Source organism: Gymnoscopelus braueri (assembly GCF_963280865.1).
Source record: "Gymnoscopelus braueri genome assembly, chromosome: 3".
In the NCBI taxonomy this organism is placed as follows: domain Eukaryota; kingdom Metazoa; phylum Chordata; class Actinopteri; order Myctophiformes; family Myctophidae; genus Gymnoscopelus; species Gymnoscopelus braueri.
In genome coordinates this window covers 49,617,301-49,642,035 of record NC_137612.1, presented here as the reverse complement: position 1 = coordinate 49,642,035, position 24,735 = coordinate 49,617,301, and the positions used below count along the sequence as shown (strand labels likewise).

General features: G+C 40.3%; 1 protein-coding gene across 1 annotated transcript; it reads left to right on the top strand.

Annotated features, from left to right (window-relative positions):
- The first annotated feature begins 847 nt into the window (after positions 1-847).
- On the top strand, positions 848-23,688 carry LOC308081718 (anoctamin-6-like). The gene is made up of 18 exons (XM_080423336.1): positions 848-948; positions 5,601-5,708; positions 5,893-5,999; positions 7,033-7,167; positions 7,568-7,673; positions 8,108-8,168; positions 8,320-8,474; positions 9,313-9,390; positions 13,656-13,893; positions 14,288-14,457; positions 14,677-14,774; positions 14,857-15,041; positions 15,227-15,432; positions 16,007-16,218; positions 16,707-16,812; positions 17,412-17,552; positions 19,889-20,028; positions 22,012-23,688. The coding sequence occupies exons 1-18, from the start codon at positions 880-882 to the stop codon at positions 22,076-22,078; spliced, it is 2,382 nt and encodes a 793-aa protein (XP_080279462.1). The 5' UTR covers positions 848-879; the 3' UTR covers positions 22,079-23,688.
- The last annotated feature ends 1,047 nt before the right edge of the window (positions 23,689-24,735 follow it).

The window sequence follows — 24,735 nt, the reverse complement described above, 5'->3', positions numbered from 1 at the left end:
TCAGAAACAAATATGGCTCATTCAGACCACTTCATGTGTGCTATCTTCTCTCTCTCCAGGAGGAATACGAAGAAATGCTGAAGACGTGGGGAATGGACCTGGAGGAAACAGAACCAGTAAGTTCATGGCAGTCTGCACAAAGTGGCCATTTTTAAGATGGTGATGAAGATTGACAAAAAAACTTTATGGCTTTCTCCTCAAATACCTGAATCAAAACAGTATTTTTCTCCAGGGGGCCTATACCGAAAATCAAACACATATTAAGGTGCATGCACCCGATACCAAGACCGTCTGATTCTTTCTACTGTTATGCCACCAAAATGTGGAATGCCTTACCAATAGCCATTAAAAAGTGTGACTCCCTACCCTCCTTCAAAACCGCCTGTCTGTAATTTGCAACTGGTCCTAGAAGCGTCTTCTAAGCTTGACACCAAAAATGGTGATTGTAATTAATCGGTTTACGTCCCTATAAAACATTTAGGGTTTGGTCCCTCAAAAAAAAAAAAAGGTTAATTAAGATTTATTCCGATTCAGATCGGAATAAATGTTTGTTGTCAGTCTTACAACATGGCCCCATATCCTTTGTAATTAAAAAAAAGCATTTACATGAACATGATATTATCAGAAATCACTAATTGATATCAACCCATTTTCCTTCAGAGTGACAAGCTGCTTGTGTTTGTGAAGATCCACATGCCGTGGGAGTTGCTATGCAAAATCGCAGAGGAGCTCCAAATCAAGCTACCCATCAAACTGCCCAGCAAGGATAAGACCAGCAAGGACCTGAGCAGCGAAAGCGCTGAGTGGCTCCGGATCAAGCTGCGGAGCAATGACCTCAGCACCAAGAAGTCTTTCACCGTCCCCTTTGAGAAGTACCGGATGGATCACTTCGACATTGACCTCAATGAACCTGATGCGACCTTCACACCGTCCATGAGGATTAGGATGGTGAAGTCCAGTTTATGTTATCCCTCTCACACTGGTTCAGGTTATTTAGTGGGTACATCTGTTTAATATGACATTGACTATTCAAAATACTTATCATCATATTCTCAAACTGGTTCAGATCCCTTTAGTAGAAAATTTGTCACTTAAGTTGGTCCTAAAATGCTTAATGCTTTAACAGTTTAAAATGTTAAAAAAGGTTGATAATAAATATAAACTAGAAAGTACTGTTCCTGAAGAAACAGTGTGGGATCGCAAAGAATGTTGCTGGTATTGAGTATTGATAGTGTTAGTAGTGTTATAGCAGGGTCATAATACAATGACATCAGTATTATGACGTCACTAGAATGGCATTACCGCTTAAAGTTAAATATTTGAAAAACTACACATTATTTCAAAGAAAGAGCCATCAGGCCACTAATGAGTTGTGACAAGTGTAATTGGTGATGAGTGAGAGCAGGTGAGAGGGGTGGATCTAATCCATGGGAATAGGGGGAAGGTTGCTGACTAGATGACTCTTTTCTACACCCACCCTCACTAACCTTAACCTCAGTAAAACAACGACCTAACCTCAAGAAACAATATTGTAAAACTAAGAATTCCAAATGATGATCACCTCAACACATTGTTGGGGACAGGGATCGAACCAGTGACCTATGGATTCACAGGCTGCCTTCCTTCTCATTGAGCTAGAGATATGGCCTCCCTGATGGTGTCTGTTGATATGTATAGCTTTTTCCGTCCGTTATGAACCAAGCCTCTGTTTCGTTAACTACTCTAGATCACTGGTTCACAAAACATTTACCAATAAAGATTTTTTTTGTCTCCTCGGAATGGAAACTAGTGAAAATAGTCGATCTACAAGCTCACAATGCGTTGCTGTCTGAAAAGTTGTGAGATTGTAGATCGGCTATTTTCACAAGAAAGTATGTCATACATAAAAAACAACTACTCTCAAAAAAGCATTTCAAGTTATTTTTTAAAAATTGTCTGAATTAACAGGGTCCTGTTTTGTACAATGCAATTTAAATGTAAACTGTAAAGAGTGGGGTTTGAAACGGGGACCTTCGGAACATGAGACCAACATTTTACTGATTGAGCTATTCAATCCACAGCCTTGATCAGTGAAAAAGGAGAATCCAACAAAACAAAATAAAAGGGGGAATGAAGTACTTCATACATTGAAAATAACTACTCTCAAATGAGCATTTCACGTTATCTTTAACAATTGCACTGTATTCATTGATACAGTCATGTTGTGTGCAATGCAATTATAATGAAATCTGCACGAGGTGAGACTCCAAACAGCGACCCTGTGGTTTCAAGGCAGATGATTAAGCAATCAAGCCATTGGACCAACAGACCTGAAGTGGTGAAAAAGGAGCTCACACATTTGACACAGTTTCACGCAAATTGCTCAGAAATCCTTGGTTTAAATGTTTTTCTAACTGCTCAATATGGCGTAAAATCGGGCGGAGCTTACTGGTCAAAGTGATAGATGTGTTCCTCATGAGTCAACGCACATGTGTAAGCAAGTTTCACGGCTGTCGGCCAAACGAGGCATGACTTCTGCCTGTTTAAAGTTTGCATATTCAAAAAATTGCTATAGTGCCCCCCTTTCACCAATTGGAGTAAGTGATCCTTTCAGTTTCAGTGATAATTGGAATGACCCTCTACATTATTGCAAAGTTTCAAATAAATGTGAGTCTGCATGTATGTGTTAGGGGCAGACGAATAATTTTCATAAAACTGCAATATTCATTGGCTCATAAAAGCTTAACGTTTTCACAAATCCGCTTGCTCACGTCTGTCGGTATAGGTCCAAAGTTCATGTGTAAAAAGTTTTGTGCAGATTGCTCATAAATCCCAGGAGGAGTTTGATTTTAACTGCTTTTCATATAATTCAAAATGGTGGGAGATCTAAAGGTCAGAGGTCAAAAGTCAGACCACGGAAGTTGTTAGGCATGAGGAGACGCATGTGTGTGTATATAAGTTTCATGGCTGTGGGTCAAACAGGGCATGAGCTCTACCTGTTCAAAGTTGGCATTTTCAATTGAGTGCTATAGCGCCAACCTTTGGCCAATGGTTGTGAGTTCCGGGCCTTGGCCGTTTGGCATTGCCCTCTACCATATTGCAGAGTTTCGTAAAAAGTGACCACACGGTTAGGCCAGAACTGCAAAAACGGCGGAAGAATTCCTAGTGTTTCAAAGAGGCTTCGAGCCTGATAGGCCTCGAAACCTCAAATATAGCTGCAAGCAGCAATAATATGGGGCCAGTGGGGGGGGGGGGGGGAGAGAGAGAGAGAGAGAGAGAGAGAGAGAGAGAGAGAGAGAGAGGATTGAAGAGACATGGAAACGGAATAGATTGAAGAGAGCGAGACATGGAAACGGAATAGATTGAAGAGAGATGGAAGCAGAATGGAAACCTATTGCCATTAACAGGAATCAAACTCTCAACCTTCGGATTGACAGGCTGCAACAGTACCTATAGTGCTATAGCTTTGTCCAGGCTGAGGTTGTCTGTTGAAGATAAAAGTGAACCAGTGAAAGCAGCTGATCTACAAGCTCAGAAACACGGTGCTATCTGAAAAGTTTTGAGATTGTAGATCGGCTATTTTCAGAATGAAGTACGTCATACATTGCAAAAACATACCCTCTCAAATAAGCATTTCAGGTTATTTTTAAAAATTGCACATGCATTAATTGACACAATCATGTTGTGTGCAATGCAACTTTAATGAAGTCTGCATCAAGTGAGGTTTGAACTGGCGACCTTGAGGGCTAGAGGCACGCGCTCAAGCGAGAAGCCATTGGACCAACAGACGGAACTAGTGAAAAAGGAGATGATACAGTTTCATGCAAAAAGCTGAAAAATCCTGGGTTTAAGTGTTTTTCAAACTGCTCAAAATTGCGGACAATCTAAGGGCGGAGCTTACTGGTCAACGTGATACATGTGTTCCTCATGAGTCAAGGCACATGTGTAAGCAGGTTTAATGGCTGTTGGCCAAACGAGGCATGACTTTTGCCTGTTTAAAGTTTGCATTTAAAAAAAAATGCTATTGCGCCCCCGTTTGACCAATTGGAGTAAGATTGGTTTCAGTGATATTTGGAATGACCCGCTACATTACTGCAAATTTTCAAACAAATGTGAGTCTGCATGTATGTGTTAGGGGCAGATGAATAATTGTCATACAACTGCAATATTCATTGGCTCATTAAAGCTTCATTTTTTCACTTAGAAAAAATCCGCCCCCAACGTTTTGTCGGCATAGGTCCAAAGTTCATGTGTAAAACGTTTCGTGCAGATTACTCAAAAATCCCAGGAGGAGATTTTAACAGTTTTAATATAATTCAAAATGGTGGGAGATCAAAAGGTCAAAGGTCAAAAGTCAGAGTTTGAAAGTTGTTCAGCATGAGGAGACGCATATGTGTATTGAAGTTTCATGGCTGTAGGTCAAACAGGGCATGAGTTGTACCTGTTCAAAGTTGGCATTTTCAATTGAGTGCTATAGCGCCACCTTTTGACGAAAGATTGTGAGATTTATTATCTTGATAGTTTTTCATGACCATCTATCATATGGCCGAGTTTCGTAAAAAGCGTATGCACGGTTCAGCCAGAACTGCGAAAAGTGGCAGAAGAAGAAACAGAATACTGCCAATATCAAAACGGAGCCATGCTGGCAGCCTGGCCCCGTAATAATGCCAATATTAAAACGGAGCCATGCTGGCAGCCTGGCCCCGTAATAATAATAGTGAAAGCCAAGAGATGCAATAAGGCTTCGAGCCTGATAGGCCTCGAACCCTTAAAGGAGAATACCGGACAAATTAAGTATTGTCTTTGATGTCTCGTTACTCACCGACCGACGTGAAAAGTGGCGTTCTTTTTTTCCATAGATTCCCGTGTCGTCATTTTTTAAACCCCCTCCGTTGTCAGAATGGGAGCGCGTGGGTCAGGGAGATTCGTCTATTATAACCGAGGCAAAGTTGTTTTTCTCTCTACTCCTAGTCATTGTGGAGTCTCATGATAGTCAAACGTGCGTTGAAATTTCCTGCGAGGCCACCGTCAATGGCGAACGAGTTAACACTGGATGCTTGTTTCTTTCCAGAACCTGGCAACTCGTGTTGCCAGATTCTGGAAACAAGCAACCAGTGTTAACTCGTTTGACTATCATGAGACTCCACAATGACTAGGAGTAGAGAGAAAAACAACTTTGCCTCGGTTATAATAGACGAATCTCCCTGACCCACGCGCTCCCATTCTGACAACGGGGGTTTAAAAAATGACGACACGGGAATCTATGGAAAAAAAGAATGCCACTTTTCACGTCGGTCGGTGAGTAACGAGACATCAAAGACAACACTTAATTTGTCCGGTATTCTCCTTTAATAACAGTCTAATACTAATATAAGTGTGGCATATGTTCAAATTCATGCATTTCATTGTCATGTTGTCAAAACACATGAGAAACTGAAACAAAGCAGTGCAAACAATCTTTTATAGAACACTGTGGTGAAAGACTACAATACAGTGAAGTATATAGTGCAAGGTAGTTGGTATTTAAGTGTTAAACAGCACTGTAAAACAGTGGGGGAAACATTGAATTGTTAAACATTAATATTAAGCACACTTCTCAATGTATTGTTCATGTGATGCAGGCTTCCTACATCCTCAGCTTAAGGGTCAATGCTGAAGGTGGTGATCATCCTGACATCACAAAGCTGTTGGCCGATGGAGTGTACAAGGATGCCTTTCCTCTTCATGATGTGAGTGTTGACTCATAATTCATTCAGTAGTTGTTGTTGTTGTTGTTGTTGTTGTTGTTGTTTGTGGCTGTCAAGTGAGTTCATCTCCATCTACTGGATCTATACTCTCAGAATCTTCTATAGATCGCCTCCATATTAAAAGTGGAATTTTAATGTTTAGTGTTTGGTGTTTCCCCCAACTCAGGGTAGCATCAAGTCAAACGAAAATGGCTCCAGCAAAAGGTCTAAACTCTACCAAGAATGGGCTCATCTCAAAAACTTCTACAAGCCACAACCACTTGATCTCATTAGGTAATGGGTCTCTTTTCTCAATCACAGAAGCTCCATTCACACCAATGGGATGTTTCTGCCAATTGCTATGTCAACTCTAGCTTGTACCAAAGTGTGTGAGTGTTTCTCAATCTCATACACTTAATAAACAACCTCATGACTGGCAAATATGTACCCTATGAACTACCTTACACTGCACAGGGCCCATTTCCTAATTCTTACATCATGTCCTGTGTTTCTGATGGTGGAAATGCCCTCATATACCATTGATTGTAGGCATTATCCAGTACTGAGAGAGATAATTATTAGGGGTGGGACAAAGAATATATTGTAATATATCGTTGCTCTCCCTCTTTTCGTATAATATTGATACACGGATGGCAAATATCAATATTTTATCAAAACAATCCCTGGCTAAAAATTTCAAATATTGTATTTATTTTAGAAACAGTTAATCTTTTACCCAAGGGGGACAACGCCCATCGCAAGTTGATGATGTCATTTGTCCATCTGTGCTCCAGCCCTAAGGACTGTACTGGAATGCATGTGCAAATAAAACTTATTTAAAATATGGTTTTGATAATTAACCTTAGGAAGTATTAAGTTGTTTTTTATTAGCACATTCCATACATTTCATAAGGCTGGACCACACATGGACAAATGACATCATCAACTTGCGACGGGCATTGCTCCCTTGAGTAAAAGATTATCTATTTCTAATGAAATATCAACAGTGTTTTTCATTTGAATGTTTTGTTACAAAGGGCAATTATAATGTATAAAGGCATAGAAGGCTTTAGCCAGGGATCCTTTTAAGAAAGCACTGTCCAGGTTTAAGCATTTTTTGTGCTTAGCACATGCTTTACATGTTCTTTTCCTGTAAATTTAATTTGCACAGGATTTTATTGAGGAAATATTGTAAAAAAAATGTCTTGCTATACACTGATTATCACAGGATCGGGATATCATCGTTGTCGAGGGCCAAATATCGTCACAGTCACAGAGTTACTTATCGTCCCATCCCTAATAATTATTACTTTAATGCTGTTCACAGGATGTACCATGGGGAGAAAACTGGCATATATTTTGCCTTCTTGGGATTTTACACAAACATGCTGGTCCTCGCTGCCATCGTGGGCGTCTTCTGTTTCATTTATGGATTAATGACTCTTGGAACAACCACTTGGAGGTACAGTTTGAATATGTTCATGTGCATATTTCAGTATCTCACATCACCAGTTCAGAATTGTTGAACTATAATCCATAATTAAATCACACAGTATTAGTTATGTTAATTAATGTTGTTAAATCAACCTTTTATCCATCATGTACATTAAAAGTATAGCTATTGTAAATGTCCCTCATTTGTAGCCTACAATGGTAGCAGTAACAGGTTATCCATGTTGCATAACTGTCCTGCAAATGCAGCAAGCATTTAGTTTGACTGGCAATTATAGCACCTGTAGGTCTTAATACCACTGAGTTTACTTTATTTCATTCTGTTTAACCTCTCTTGTAACTGGGCAGTCTTTAACCTCTACCTCTTGTGATTGGACAGTGTTTAACCATTCTCCTCTCTTATTGGATAGTAAAGAGGTATGTGATCCAGAGATAGGCGGGACTATAGTGATGTGCCCCCAATGTGACAAAGAGTGCCCCTACTGGAAGTTAAACAGCACGTGTGCAACTTCTAAAGTGAGTTCATGATGTTTCGTAAAGAAAAATAAAACAAATATTTCTAAATCTTCTGTTGTGCCATGCTGATACAATTTTGCAAACACTGTTGAATTATAATTATAAACAATGTTGTTGATTAAAGACTTACATCGCTTAAAAAGTGTTTTCATAATTGTTTTCATGTGTGTTCATCCCGAATGCAATAAAAATAATCATGCCGCTTGAATTGTGGGGAACCTTTTGCTGTTTTCTGAAAATGTTACGAAAGTGGTTGTGGTTTGGCTTGTTTAGATAGACGAGAGGCTGACATGTACACACACACTGAAAGTAGGCTATAAGGCTACACAGCGATGTATCAAAAACCATCAGCACGCACTGCTTTGGTTGAATTATCATTATAAAACAGATCAGTTCCAGTTTCTAATTTGTTTTATGCTGCTTTTTCTTTTCAGATACATTCTATATTTGACAACTATGGGACCCTGATGTTTGCTGTTTTCATGACAATCTGGGGTGAGGCCCTTAAATTAGACATCCTTCATGTCCAAGCTATTTTATTTCCAAGCCTTTTGTGATATATGTCTGAATAGCAGCTTACTGTTATTCAGACAATGGTTTTCTCTCCCAGTCCGTTCAATGCTGTCTTTCTTTTTCCTTGCTTTAGTGACATTGTTCCTGGAGCTCTGGAAGCGGTACCAGGCAAAGCTGGAATACAAGTGGGGCACCATGGAGTTCCTGGAACAGGACGAACCGCCTCGTCCTGAATATGAGTACAAGTGTAAGCATCCTGGCTACCCCTGGAAGAACCCTGTCACAAAGGTAGGTCACATGAACAACTTGACAATGACTGCATGGTCGAAACGTTTTTGCTGCTGCTGCTGAATGAAGACTTGGAGAATTTTGAAGTGAGTTGCGAGCCACCTTGTTTTTTCAAGGTCACAACAAGAAAAGTGCACTCCTTAGAGCGCAGATCTCCACCAGGCTGGGTTGCCTACCCAGGGCTGTGTCAGTCACAGGGCGTCACGACAACATTAATGAACACAATACAACAACAGAAAAAATTTGCATTCAACAATCAACATTCAGGAGAAATTAAACAAACACACTGAGACATATGAAATCATATCAGTTGAGCTCAACAATGACCACCCATGGTTTTGGAAGAGAATTTCCAATTAATTTACTCCATAGACGTTTCAGAAAATCCTTAGAGAGTTTTAAATATGCAATCAAGCCAACCTGCAACATGATGAATCATGACCATAGCCCATTTGATTCAGGTCAAACAAATTGGAAAATACAAAAAAGCCGACGGTACAAGACTGAAGGAACTACACACTCACTACTAACCATTACGCATACTGTACCATTCCAATGCCTCCAACCAATCGATCATTTACTGTAGCTTGCTTTACTTCTTCTTATCTTCAACCTTCATCAATGAAGGTTGAACATTCAATGACATTGAAGACGACAATGACATTGCTCGTGGTAAGTCTACATTGGATTGTTACAACATTATAGCCTCTATGTAAAAAAATTGTCTCTCTTCCTGTCAAGGGTCAAGTTAAGATGTTTGTCTCTGTATCCACTTTTGTTTAAAAAAAAAACAAGAATATAAGTCAATGTTATCAGTAATTGTATTGCAATGTTTCAGGAACAAGAGATGCTGCCTCATGAACCCTGTAAACAACGTGCTCTGGTTTTCTTAGGAATAGTGGCTGTCCTGTTCTGGGTAAGGTTGATGCTATACTCTTATTTATCATTTCAAATGTAACAGCACCATGCGCTGCTGGAAAACCCTAACAAATGGCTGGTGCAGAGTATTCTTCAGAGTTAGACCATTGCTCTGTGTCTTTTCTTGTACACAAAAACCCTTTTATGGAGGGTAGAACCCCTCCTTTCTCGTTCCAGGAGTACCAAAGGCTACACTCACTCTTCCCTGTAAGGGTATTGAGTAGGCTACATACTGTATGTATATAAACAAGTCTAAGGGCCTGAGGAGGCTCTTTGTTTTATGGGCTAAGCTTCACACTGGCAACCCCATAAGTAAGCGACTCTCCCACTGGATCGTGAAAGCTATGGTCTTATCATATTCCAGCAAGGGGCTGCAGGTCCCTGCTGTTTTGCGAGCACATTCCACTAGAGAAATGGTTGTCCTGGGCCCTTTTCTAGGCTGTGACTATCCAGGACATATTGTACAGATGTGCTGCGGCACATGTGCTTGCATGCCTTAGAATTTCACAAGGTTCTATTAGTTGGACGTACTAGTCCTCAGTGTGAGTTCCAAATAGGAGGATGGACCTCCAAGGCTGGCAGGTCAAGCACTTGAGATAAGTAGGGTTACATTTCCAAAAATATTTATATCAATTATTTTAAGCCTAGAATCAAGCCATCCAAGGTCCTGGTGAATCATGACCATAAAACGTTTGATTCTGTAAAAAAAAATGAAAATGGCAAAACAAAGGGTATTTATTAAATATAGTATATCATATAATGAAATATAAAATACAAAAAAATCACAGAAAAAAATGTGTTATGGTCATGATTCACCAGGACCCTTGATGGCTTGATTCTAGGCCTAAATGAATTGATATAAATATTTGTGGAAATGTCAATGGGAAAAATGCATTGACTATTTTGAAGTGGAACCAGAAAATGGCCGCCACTGCTATGCCCTATTATGGGAGTTTATGAACTCTACCCATAATTGAGACAATGAGCGAGTGACAGATACTGAACTTATAAGGTTACTAGCGAAACACTGCTAAACACTGGTAAAAATGCAACAGGGATGCAACAGTTACTTATACAGTAAATGAGACATCTGATTCATGATATCAAAGAACCGGGATCACTCTAGTAACCTAGAGTTTTCAATTGACAATACTTCTATAAGGTGTCATTAAAGAACTGCAACAGTCTTGAAAGTGCAATGTCAGTCATGACTGGCCACATTACATTTCTTTGTCAAGATTGGACTCTTATCATGTACAGTAGGTCAATTTCTATATCATTAGAGATAAACTAACACTGAGCATTTTGTCGTGCATACTGTACATAACGTAATCCACACTGGGATCGGCTTCATATAATGAAGCTAGTTCATCTCTTTCTCTGTGCATACATAACGAAATCCACACTGGGATCGGCTTCATATAATGAAGCTAGTTCATCTCTTTCTCTGTATACTACTATAGTAGGGGGAATTATGTGAAAAATCGTTACGCGGCAGATAATAGCATGACATTTGATACAGATGTCCCTTGGGTCATCCTAAAACATCCTAGAAGGGGTGCCCAAAAAAATCTTAAACAGGAAGTGAGATATGGACAAAAATCAAAATGGCCACCTAAACTGGTCATAGCAGCTGCGGTCATTTTCAATTTTTGTCAATAACTCACTTACCGTTTAAGATTTTTTTGGGCACCCCTTCTGGGATGTCTTAGGATGACCCAAGGGACATGTGTGCCAAATTGTATGCTTTTATGAGATTCTTTAGTTGTCTTTTGAGTCAATCGACAACACTAGGCGGCCATTTTCTTGCCAATAACTCACTTCCTGTTTCAGATTCCTTTGGGCACCCCTTCTAGGTATTCCCCCCAGGAAAGCGCGTAGCGCGTTAAAAAACAACCTGAAATAACCAGTTATCAAGCAAAAATAGATTACGTTTTAATAATCAAGTAAATTCCATAATGAAATAGATACAATTAATTGTTATACCATTCTAAAACACAGAGGTGGTCCGATCAGGCCGATAGCAATCACCGATCCAATAATTTTGTATTTATTATTATTTTTGTATTTATGCATGTAGAATGCATTTTTACCATTTATTTTGTAGCAATACAAGACAATATGTCTCAAAACACTGGCTTACAGTTGAATTATTGGCGACTAAAGAAATATGAATTAAAGAAATTAAGACAAATACTGACAATGCCTCTGAACATTGGCTTGCAGTTATTGCACATAGCCAAATGCAATAATAATATAAGGCTTGTCGTTCATGATGGGAAATAATAAAGTTGTCCTTTTGAGGAGAAGTAGAACTTAGAAGTCACACTTGAAGTTGAACATGAGGGAGAGGGTCCCTCTACAGGGAATTACTTGATATCTAAGCTGCACGGACAGACACAAGAATCACAGCTGTCATGAATTAGTGCTGTTCAGTGTTGATTGCCTAGTGGTCAAATTGGGGTCAACGAGCCATGTTAACTTGCTCTGAAATTTAGCTGTAGTTCTGCGCAGCACTCTCTCTCCCCCTCTCTCTCTCTCTCTCTCTCTCTCTCTTGTGGTATCTGGAAACCACAGACTTAAAGGTTTCTTTTGTAGTTGCCAACAACGCCATATTGCAGATAAGTTTGTTGTCCCAGAGATGAGAATGAATGGTTGTAGAATGAAGGAGTCATCACTAGTTAGTGAGGTTTCGTTGCTTCCATTTATTGCATAAGTACAAACAGCTTCCTATGGGGACCCTGAGGTCCTCTCAGTCAGCCTGCCGGCCACTGACTGTCACACACACACTACAAGCTTACATGTCATATTCTTTATAGCAGTGGTCACATTTTGAATAAGAGGAGGTAACATGTATGGGTGTGTCAGCCTTCAAAGGTGAGCCCCCCACCTCCCGGCCCCCACATTTGCAACTGTAAAGGGCAGGAAGGGGGAAATGGGGGGGACATGCCCTCTGTCTCCTGCAGGTAAGACAAAGAAAATGCTAAGAGCACCCACACCCCGCTCAGACAACCCGGCACCTCTCTCTGACTCAATCCACTTCTTCTCTCTGTAGCCTACTTGTACTGTAGACTTGTGAAGTTAAATAACGCTAATAAATATGTATGTTATGTTATCAAATATACTACCGACAACGCCATAATGTGGTATCTGGAAACCACAGACTTAAAGGTTTCTTTTGTAGTTGCCAACAACGCCATATTGCAGATAAGTTTGTTGTCCCAGAGATGAGAATGAATGGTTGTAGAATGAAGGAGTCATCACTAGTTAGTGAGGTTTCGTTGCTTCCATTTATTGCATAAGTACAAACAGCTTCCTATGGGGACCCTGAGGTCCTCTCAGTCAGCCTGCCGGCCACTGACTGTCACACACACACTACAAGCTTACATGTCATATTCTTTATAGCAGTGGTCACATTTTGAATAAGAGGAGGTAACATGTATGGGTGTGTCAGCCTTCAAAGGTGAGCCCCCCACCTCCCGGCCCCCACATTTGCAACTGTAAAGGGCAGGAAGGGGGAAATGGGGGGGACATGCCCTCTGTCTCCTGCAGGTAAGACAAAGAAAATGCTAAGAGCACCCACACCCCGCTCAGACAACCCGGCACCTCTCTCTGACTCAATCCACTTCTTCTCTCTGTAGCCTACTTGTACTGTAGACTTGTGAAGTTAAATAACGCTAATAAATATGTATGTTATGTTATCAAATATACTACACTCTCTCTCTCTTTCTCTCTCTACGTGCCTGTGTGTGTGAGAGGAGGGGGAGGACGGGGGAGTTTAGCAGCAGCTCGCACTGCCCTGACACAGAAAGAGAATACTTGTCCATACGGCGGAGTTTTACCGAGATCTTTCTTGTTTTCTGCACTATGCCTTGTAATCCGTGGACGGCTTTGAAATCCACGGATGGCCTTGAAATCTGCGGTAATTTCTGCGATCGCGGAATCGCGTTTTCCTGGGGGGACTATCTAGGATGTCTTAGGATGACTCAAGGGACATATGTGCCAAATTGTGTGCTTTTTGGAGATTATTTTGGTGTCTTTTGAGTCAACGGTCAACAGTTTAGGTGGCCATTTTAAATTTTGTCCATAACGCACTTCCTGTTTAAGATTTTTTTGGGCACCCCTTCTAGGATGTTTTAGGATGACCTATGACATATGTATAAAATCTCATGCTATTATCCGCCGCGTAACAATTTGGCAATTTTTTTTAGCTTAATGCCCCCTACTATAATGCAGCACATCACCTCCTCTTTTCTCCAACAGCTGCTATTGATCCCGGCCACTGTAATGGCTATCATCATATTTCGTCTACATGTGTTCTTCACCTTCTCTGATCAACTGAGTAACTCCCTCAGCAGCTCCAACTCCACTTCAACATATGCAGACAGGCAGATGGCCATCTCTTTCAAAGCCTCAGTCACCATCTTGTTCTGCATCATGATCCTCAAGAAAGTCATCAAATTATTTTATGGGAAGGTGGCTGTGTACATCACAGACTTTGGTGAGAGTGCTTTTGTATATTTAAAACAGAAACTTCCAAATGAGAAGCAAGATAGTTTAACAACATATGAAGAAAATTAGAGACAGTATCATTATTATTGCAGTATATTATTGCAGTGAGTGAATTTCACTAATGATGGACTAAATACAGTTTGAAATCTACTTTTAAGTTATTGGAAAGTAACACAATTGTAGATTCAAGGATTCAGGTTCAAGTCTTCATTGTTCCAAAGAGGGGATTTGTCTTGAACCTTCAACCTGTCTAAACCTTATTTTTTTTAACAACATACAATAAAACAGCATACATTATAGCCAAAATAAACAACATACAAGACACACCAAATGAGCAATGTTCAAGTGCATAATTCTATTTTCACTGCTCTACCTAAAAACAGAGTTCCCTCGGACCAAGACGGAGTACGAGAACAGTCTGACCCTGAAGATGTTCTTTTTTCATTTTTTTACCTTCTTCTCAGCCTGTTTCTACATCGGCTTCATCAAGGGGAAGGTGGTTGGCCACCCAGGAAAGCCTGTTTATATCCTGGGAAAGATCAGAAATGAGGAGGTACAGTTAGTCATCCTGTCCATTAGTCATATTTGTTACGTGACGCTCCTGATGAATGTCTGAGGAAGTTTATGAATCAGACCCCGTAGTCTGAGGGAGTAATGCCTCCTGGTGGACAGACGAACTAGTACACCCTGGGATCTTTCTTTCTTTCAAAACATATCTACATTTAAGCATAACAAGTTGCACGGTTACTATTACTGTATCTTGGTGTTGCAGTGTGCACCTCAGGGCTGTATGCAGGATTTGACCCTGAAGCTGGCTGTCATCATGGCTGGGAATGCCATCTTGACCAGCATCGAGGAGTTTGTGCTACCGTACGTAACTACAAGTACAATCACAAGCTGCTTTGATAAAGCATTGAATTACTAATGTACATGAAACATCTCTGTCTGTTAGGCCCCTCTGGAGGTGGGTGAAGAACTTGAGATGTTGGAGTTATATCAAGTTTTTACTTGATTGCTTGAAATGTCGGAGTTGCAACAGTGTGGCCTCAGGTCCAGAGAACATTCCACGCTGGGAACAAGACTACCAGCTGGAGGAAAACAAACAACTGGGACTGTTAAATGAATACCTGGAGATGGGTAAGCCAGGTGATGGGAAATGTAATTGTGTGTGTGTGTGTGTGTGTGTGTGTGTGTGTGTGTGTGTGTGTGTGTGTGTGTGTGTGTGTGTGTGTGTGTGTGTGTGTGTGTGTGTGCGTGCGTGCGTGCGCGACTGTGTGTATCTTCAGACAGTCAGCTAGAGTTGTGCACATCTCATCTCCTAGTGATCCAGTTTGGCTTTGTGACTATGTTTGCGACCGCCTTCCCCTTGGCTCCGGTCCTGGCTCTGCTCAACAACCTGTTCATGATCCGGATTGATGCCTGGAAGATCACCTCCCAGTTCCGCCGCATGGTACCAGATAAGGTCCAGGACATTAGAGTCTGGATGCCCATCCTGCATGGTATCACAACACTGGCCGTGGCAACAAATGTGAGTGTTGACAACTCCTTCAGGTGTTGTAAAAAAATATATTTATATTTTAATCCATCCATTTAATACTTATTTTATATTCTTTTACACAAATATATTATTAGTTAAGGTCCAAGTTTTCATAATAAAATGTAAAAAAAAAAACCTCTAAAATGTTGTCTCTCTGCATGTTCTGAGGCTTTTTCAGCTGCAATGATAAATGACCGGTTTTGGCTAATATCTAAATATTTATCCTAGCCTTTCAACGTGTGTTGATCAGCGCCGTCAATACACGCTTCGCTGTAGTCTTTCACGTTCGTGGTAGTGAAACACTAAACAGGATTATTATTTCATGTCAACAAGTACAACTATCAGAAGAGGTAACTCAGGTAAAGTAATGTCGGAGCCCTGAGACCCGAGACAAACAGTAACGGTTCCGACCCGGACCCGGAGTCACTTCTTGTGAATGGACCCGTGACCGAGCCGGGTCCGGATCGGAACCCGGGTATTTCGGGTTACATGCTTTACGCGAAGACCTCTACCTTCCGTTAATCCTGCACTGCACACCTGTGGTTTCTATGTCCCTCTCACTCAGGTGATGATTGTCGCCTTCACATCAGACATGATCCCTCGCCTGGTGTATTACTGGTCTTTCTCTGTCTACCCGTATGGAGACCACACTCACTACACCATGGAGGGATACATCAACAACACCCTGTCTGTGTTCAACATAGAAGACTTCACCAAGCAGAGCAAACCCACTCAAGCAAACACACCAGACTGGTTCGCCAACAGCACCACCTGCAGGTATGGATTATTTATTTTTTCTGATATTTTTCACTGATTCCAGCAGTGAATACTGGTCTTAAGTAAATTTTTTTGAGGAACTGTACTTGAGTATTTGTATTTTTGCATACTTATACACTACAGTACATTTCAGTGGACGTTTTTTGGGCCCTTGTCACATCCGTCCATTCCATTTTACAGGGACCTAGGATGATTCCTAAATTGCACTAGAGCGCCCCTTGTGAACATTTTTTTTATTAAAATTGCAAACACGAGAATTCTCGTTTATGGCACTCGACGGTTGTATTTGCAAACACAAGAATTATTGTGTTTGGCACTCAGTGTTAAGACCTATCCGATCTACAAGCTCACAACACATCGTGATGTAATGCATTGTAGCTTGTAGATCTGCTATTATCACCATTATTGTTAGCCAGTAGCCACCGTTTTCTTAAGCTGGTTCTCCTGGATTCTGTTTCGGTGTAACAGACATTGTTGTCCCCCGTCAGGTACCGAGATTTCCGCTATCCACCAGGACACCCAAGACAGTATGAGTTCAATAAGTACTACTGGCATGTCCTCACCGCCAGATTGGCTTTTATTGTTGTTGTAGAGGTGAGTAAATAATGTAATCTGTTCAGATTGAATTACAGTATGCACAGGATCTTACAAGACCAGGATGCGTTGTGCATTCCTGTTGCAGGACTTTACTGTGTATCTGACTATGAGACCGGTAATGCTCAAACATGTGGTATAGGAGCGGCACCGGACGCAATCCGCACTCCAGTCAAAATGGGGTCGCTCCGCTCACATGCTCTGCCACCGAAGCAATGTGTCTGAGGCTGAAAATGTATTATTTTACTGTCAAAATAATCAGTTGTAGAAACGGTTTGTTTTGTAATCTATAACTTACATTTTTAATTAATACATAATACTACAATAATAATTCATTACTGTTTTTAAACTTTTTTGTATTACTTTTATTGCATGTTAATCTATTTATCTGCCCCCTGCCTACCTACATACTGTACCGTCTGTCTGTCTGTCTGTCTGTCTGTCTGTCTGTCTGTCTGTCTGTCTGTCTGTCTGTCTGTCTGTCTGTCTGTCTGTCTGTCTGTCTGTCTGTCTGTCTGTCTGTCTGTCTGTCTGTATGTATGTCTACCTGTCTGTCAGTCCATTTGATGGAACCATCTATTCCACCCATCCCTTTACAGCAAATTGTGTACCTGACAAGATTTGTCCTGTCCTACGTGATCCCACGCCTGCCTGAAGCAGTCAAGGTGCAGATCAAACGAGATTGGTACCTGAAGCAGGATATCATTCACGTGACTGAGGTCCAGGTGGCAATTGAGAAGGTAGAAACCAAGGGGGGCCTTGAGCCCATGTCCTCATGCCCCTCAGAGTGCCCTTGTTTTTTGGCTTGTGTTAATTATATATATATTTTTTCTTGATTTTAGTTGAAATTATATCAAATAGAAAGAGGGAAATTTCATTTCTCTCTGGTGTAGTAGTATGGTGGTATGGTGTACAGTATGTTGCACCACTGCCGGGTGCAGAGGATGTTACATTTTATATCACATCTAGTCCACAAAGCTTGCTGGTATCGCCGTTCTGCCCGTTGAACCACTGAGGGTTTCCTCCCTGCAGTCTACGGAAACACAGTCTTCCCTATTCCCTCATATTTGAGACCCATTCCGGGTACTGCCAGGGCCCTATTTCACGAAAGGTGAATTAAATAAGCCTGGCCTTAAGTCAAATCCAGGCTTGACAAAGTCGGGTCCGTTTAGCCTGGTTTATTCCGTTCCATGAACGCCAAGCCAGGCTGAAAAGGAGCGACTTTGTCGAGCTAGGCCTTGTCAAGCCAGGCTGTGTCGAGCCAGGATAGGAAAGCCAGGCTTCACGTATTCTTGTAAAAGACTATGAAAGTCGATAGCAGAATCCTTGAACTTGACCAATCATGGAGCCCAAAACGAAAGCAGTGTTCTTCTCTGTGGCTGAACAGCAGCACTGCAGCAGCTCATTCAGTGAAAAGGCTCTTTTAAACCCGTAACTAATATTATATGAACTATAGTGTTAACAGAGTGACAATGACATATCACATGAGTCATTATGAAACAATTATGATTCATGGTCACACACTATTTTAGTAATATAATTAAATTGTTTATATCTTATTGTATTGATTTCATTTTATTTGAATGCACGGTCATTAAAATGAGTCCATATACAAACACATGTGTTGAATTAACTGTGGAAAAACTTGAAGAACAAGGCACTGGATTAAGTAAGCTTGGCTGTTAGCCTGCTCCTGACCAGGCTAACTTCACAGCTAAATTGCCTTGGCAACTAAGGTAGGCTTGCTTCAATTCTCTTTCGTGAAATCTAGTCTTGGCTAAACTTAGCCAGGGTGAACTGGCTAAACTAATCTTCAAGATAATTCAGCTTTCATGAAACCGATTCATCCCTAATCCTGGCTAAATTAAGCCAGGCTAGGTGTTAAAGCCAGGCTTTAGCTCTAATTCACCTTTTGTGAAATAGGGCCCTGGTTGTCTAAGCCCGGGGATTTGAGATCAAGGCAACTCCTAGGCTAGGCACCACAGGAAGTACCATACAGGCATGTAGGAGCATAGATATAGAAACCTAGATACCTCATTGGCCTCTGCAGTTCGTTGGAGCGACCTGTATCACGGGCCGCCATTATATAAGAGGCACGCTGCCACTCAAAGTGACTACTCGCCAATCACAGCCAGTTGACCAATGGCCAATCAAAGTGCGTCTAACTGAGTAGTTGCTGCACGGCTGCCTCTTAAAGGCACGAAAGGACCAGCCTCCACATGCCTCTGACTGGCCTACCGAACGCCCCCTTCTGTGACACACGCGGAAGCTTGCCTTCTCTAAAATGCCGCCTTAGATACAGATGCAGAGCTGGAGGAGGCGTCTACCTTTATATGTCTATGTGTAGGATGACCAGATCTATCAGTAGGGATATTTTCCTCAGCCAGAGGACCCTTGCTGAGGTAAGGTCCTGCCCTCTCTACAGCCTGCGGTTGCAGTTGAATGTCATGCCCAGCAGGGTCGGTGCTAGTTCTCTACTAGGTTGGGGGCTCAGCCCCCCAGGTAACGGCGAAGTGCGCATACGCGTTTTTTTGCCGAATTTTTGTACTTTTTTTCAGTTTTTGTTACTTTATTTCGGTTTTATTTATTGGTGGCTTTGGATAAAACATTGGTGACTATATCCACCGAAGCCCCAGTGTAACACCGCCCCTGATGCCCAGGCCGTCCTCATAATGGGTGTTCTGCACATGCAGAACTTGAACCATGTGGGCATCCCTAGTTGATCCACAGGAGGGCATGAGTGTCGTCTAATGACTGGGTGGTCTAATACCACGTTGGATAAAATAAAATCTGTAAGATATTATTAGAATAGTTCTTATTCTAATAATCTTAAAAATGGCGGTGGGTGTTTTTTGCGTTCAACTTAAAATAGAGACAATTTCTCCACCATCTATCTATACATGCTGCCCTTAGGTCATGGAAGTACTTCCGTGCATTTCTTTAAAATGTTTTTGAAATATTGATGGCGTCACTTGCCGACAAGAACAGAATTGCAGATCTGTTCTTGTCAGCAAGCAACGTCCTTGTGCGATGGAATATACAGTACATGAAGCTTACCAGTTGTCTTTCTCTCCAGGGCATCGAGCAAGGCATCGAGCAAGGCATCGAGCAAGCCAGACGAGACAACGAGACAAACAAGAAGAGGGAATCCACGAACCAGAGAAGACCGGGGGCTCCTGAAACATGGGACGTTTACAACAAAAAAGCATCCATCAAGTGAGTATGTTATTTGAACTCATCTGCAAAGGTAAATGGACTAGGGAGAACGATGAGATTGTGAATTGAACTAGAAAATGCTCTTCCTGAATAAACAGTGTGGGTTGGCTATGTTGGTAGCCAGTATGTAGTAGTTAGAATGTTAGTAGTGTTAAGTATTAATAATGTTAAAATTAAGATTGTGTTAAGTTGTGTTAAAGCTGCATTATGTAGCTTTCTTGTTCTATCCCGGATTTGAACCTTGGTCTCCTGTGAAAGTGCTGACATATTTACCACTGAGCTAATAGAGCCTGCCTGCTTGCTCTGCGGATAAATAGAATTTTGACCTTCAGGTCAAAATTCAGCAGGATCGACAAAGGTCTTGTCCAGTCCAACCTAGACACAGGATCTAAATGTCTCAATAGAAGAGCAGGGAGACCAAATACAACCACTACAATTGTATAAGTTATATTGTATTAACATACTCTGCCATATAGATCGGACAAAATCAAAATTTAGTCACAAAAGAAAATACATAATAGAACTTTAAGTAGTTAAAAGTATTGATAGTATTAATTATTAATGCTAAATGGCAAGAACACTTTGGTAGAGGTTTGGGTTGTGTAGTTACCTTGCCATGATGTAACTCCAAAGGTGGACAAGAAATAAAAAGTAATCACTCCATTAATTAGAAATTGATCATTCAAAATATGCTCCTCATTGACTTGTGAAACAGCTCTCAAAGTCAAACTCTTTTTTTAGTGACATTATTTTTTTAGCCTGTTAACAAACGCAAACAAAGCTGATTCAGACAATATAGAATATCACAAAACCCAGTACTGTTTATACATTACAGTGATTTTGTCCAATCTGTATGGCAGAGTATGTTAATACAATATAACTACTATAACTACAATTGGGGTGGTTGTATTTGGTCTCCCTGCTCTTCTTGACCACTTTTGAAGTTACATCAGAGCAAGCTATAACTTCACAACCCAAACGTCTACCAAAGTGTTCTTGCCCTTTAAGAGTTTTGATTGAGTATTATCAATGTTTATAAAGAGCGAGACAGGGTTGAACCGGTTCGGTGCTTTCTTCCCGCCTAATTTTGAACCAGTTCCGAGGGTTCTAACTCTAAAAGTTCATTCAGAACGGGAACCACAAAATCGGTGGTTCATCTGAACCGTGACGACATATGTGGACGTGTCAATAATCAGAAGGTTGGGAGACAGAAGACACTGACGCGATATGTAAACATAGACAATGCCAAAACACATCTCTAAAGCCCAGTCCACACCAATTATTTGCATTGTAATGAGTTGCAATAACTTGCAACCATTTGCAACAACTTACAACAAAATCCCAACACTGTGCCGGCAATTCCTGACACTGGGGGCCCCCAGAGCCCACTTTGAAAACCACTGCATTAGATGGCATAAATAATGTTTTACTATGTTTTTTTTTTAGTTCTAATTCAGCAACAAGTTAGCATCATTGACACATCTATGATTCATTTGGACATGTCATTTGAACTCAAGTGTACAGTGAACTGAAGAACAATGTAGTGCTGGTAAATATGACAAATATATCCCTCGATCCATGAGTTAATCTGTTCTTAAACTTAATTTGCTCCATGGTATCATGGCGGCACTTGCGGACGAGAACAGAACTTCACGCTACAGTAGCCTATGTTGCGGCACATATAGCATGCAAGAGCTGTTCTTGTCAGCAAGCGATGCCGTTGTGCGATGGAGTACATCGTCACCTTGCTAAACTAATGGCCTAAGTCATTTTTGGAGGAAAATTATATTTTTGCCTAAGTCAGCTCCTCATGACACTGGCCACCTCTGGTAAAATCGCCTATCTCCTAATTGAAAAGGATCATGCTGTTCCCTCCCCTTTTAGTATAATGGCCTATCTCCCTAGTGTGACTTAGGCCAAAACATGGCTTAATCCTATTTAAAGGTGACGACATGGAAGTTTACCTGTTGTCTTTCTTTCCAGGTCAGGGCATCAAGCAAGCCAGAAAAGAGATGAAGAAGAGGGAATCCGAGAAACAGAAGATGATTAGAAAAGGTCTAAGATGGTCTTGCGACGTGTTTTGAGCTTGTAGATCTGATTTGCTACTTTTGTGTTTACTGTAGTATGACAAAGTAGGGCATTGATTAATGAAAAAAACAAGTTGAAATATGGAGATACAAGGTTTCTGCCCAACAACAACAATATGCTGGTACCATACAGTATATGGCCTGTATAGTATAGTATATAGTATAGTATAGAGTCCTATCCACAAATGCCCCATTTAACTTCCACAAACCACATTATCAAAACCATTGGTGTTGTGTGCCGCATTCTGTTTGTGTGACATGCATGATGCAAAGGTTTTGAAAGCGAAACTGGAGGATCTAAGGCCAACAAAGTCAGTGTGATCGTTTAAATCCCTCCTGAAAGCATATTTTTACACCAAGGCATTTTTATAATGTACATTGCCTCCATTACTCTTATGTGTGTTTTTACTTGTTTTAGTGATGCCATTTGGTGATGTTTATTTTATTGTATGGCATTTACTTTACTTTAATTCCTTAGTCTGACAAGCCGTAGTTCCAATGTTGCCAATGTTGTACGCTTGATTATCTGGGAAGGGTGCTAAAAAAAAACTATGTGCAACCCCTTACATACAGTAAGTACATACTGTAGGTCATATTTGATGTTTTTTTGTTGTTGTTTTGTCCACCGTGTAGTCTAGGGGTTTGAATCGAGAGTTAATAATGAATACAATTAGTCGTGTTCGGGGGAGGGAGGCCCGGTGGACCAGCTCATGAACAAAATATATTTCTGAATGACCTTTGTAAAGTAATTGCTTCTGGAAAATAAAAGAAGACATATCACACATTATTTTCTGCTGTGCTTTTCGATGAGTACACTGAATACAGTAAGTTTATTGAGCTATCTAAAGAGCACATGTACACGATACTGCAGAGTCAGAAACCAGTGTTACCATGTCTGCTTATTATAAGCAACTTTGGGCTTATTTTTCTGTGAAGTTGCTTGTAAATATTGGTTGTTGCGGGTTGCGTTTTTGGGCTTTTTTCTCAAGTGTAGTTGATTATTTGGGCTTGCTTCACAATTTAAAAATTATTTTAACCGGTGGTTCTCAATTATTTCGATGTCAGGAACCCCCAAATTAATTATGTATTTGTCCCCATCTGAAAATGTTTTGTGCCAGGGAGCCCCGTACCAGATTTGCGTTGTTAGTGTTTCAAAAATCTTCAAATATTTCACATTTTATTTCAAGATTTCTTTTTTTAAATAGCAGATCTACAAGCTCACAACGCGTCGCATCACGGCGCATTGTGAGCATGTAGATCGGCTATTTTTAATGTATACAGTATAAAGGTTTAAAGTGCTCATAATGTCCTAGTGCAGAGGTCTTCAACAGGGGGTCCGCAAAATTGTTGCTGGGATTAGACAATTAAAATATATATATACATAGAAAAACATTTCTATATATTATTATTTTTCTAAAAAATGTCATTAAATAACTGAAAAACATTTTCCACATTTATGTTTAAAATAAATCATGATTCTGTCCAATTTGAATAGCATGTATACATGATTATTGTGCAATTGACAGATTGTTGTTGTTCGCAGTTAATAAGGTATGTTTATAAATGGCAGTACGGCTACCCTACTCACTGTACCTTGTACATGCATGGTTAAAATTAAAGTATATATTAATATATGAATCTGTCTACTATTTTTAATATCTTAGTATTGAATGCTATATGTTTGTATGTTTATACGTATAAAACACAATTTTATATATAATTATACAATATATGTTGTCCCCTAGGCTGACTGTACCTTGTTTTGTATATACCTTGACAGTAGCTAAACTCCCGGCCACCATTTTGGACGCCATATTGAATATGAAGCCTTTCCGGAATGTATTTATGTATCCTGACTGGAGTGTAATTTTTGAGTGTTCAGGCGCGCCTAGAGCCCCCCCTCTTAGTCCAGGTGAGTGGTAAATTCATGAAAATCACTATACCAACTCCAAATAGGGTCGGGGGATCTTAGTATAATCTCACTTTCAATTCCAATTCACTTTCCTTGGAATTGAATGTGAGATTATACTAAGATCCCCCGACCCCAAATAGCCCCAAAGACAGTGTCAGCACTATTTGACCCCACTGATTCAGAAAACAGAAGTTGAAGGAGGGGGACTTTATTCGGCAATACAGATTTGTCTGCCAGGACAACGACAGGTCGCGCAACGAAAAGAGCCGATCTACAAGCTGACAACATTGCTCCATCATAGTTTGACAGTGACGTAATTTTCACTAGAAATTGCCTATTCTCTCAATAGATGAACGTGCAGTGGTGTAAAGTAACTCAGTACATTTACTCAAGTACTGTACTGTAGCCTATACTTAAGTACAATTCTGAGGTATTTTTTTACTTTATAGTATTTCAAATGTTCGGTGCTTTTACTTTGTGTTATTTTATTATTGTTGATATTGTTATTATTGCTATTATTATTATTATTAATTATTATAATATCTTCTTCTTATTATTATTCTTATTATTATTACATATATTATTGTTATATAATCATTATTATTATATTACTATTGAATCATGTAAAGTCTGTCCAAATATAGTTCGAACACAAACCAATGTCCACGCAAGCAATTAGAAAAGAAGTATCGATCTTCATTTGCACAA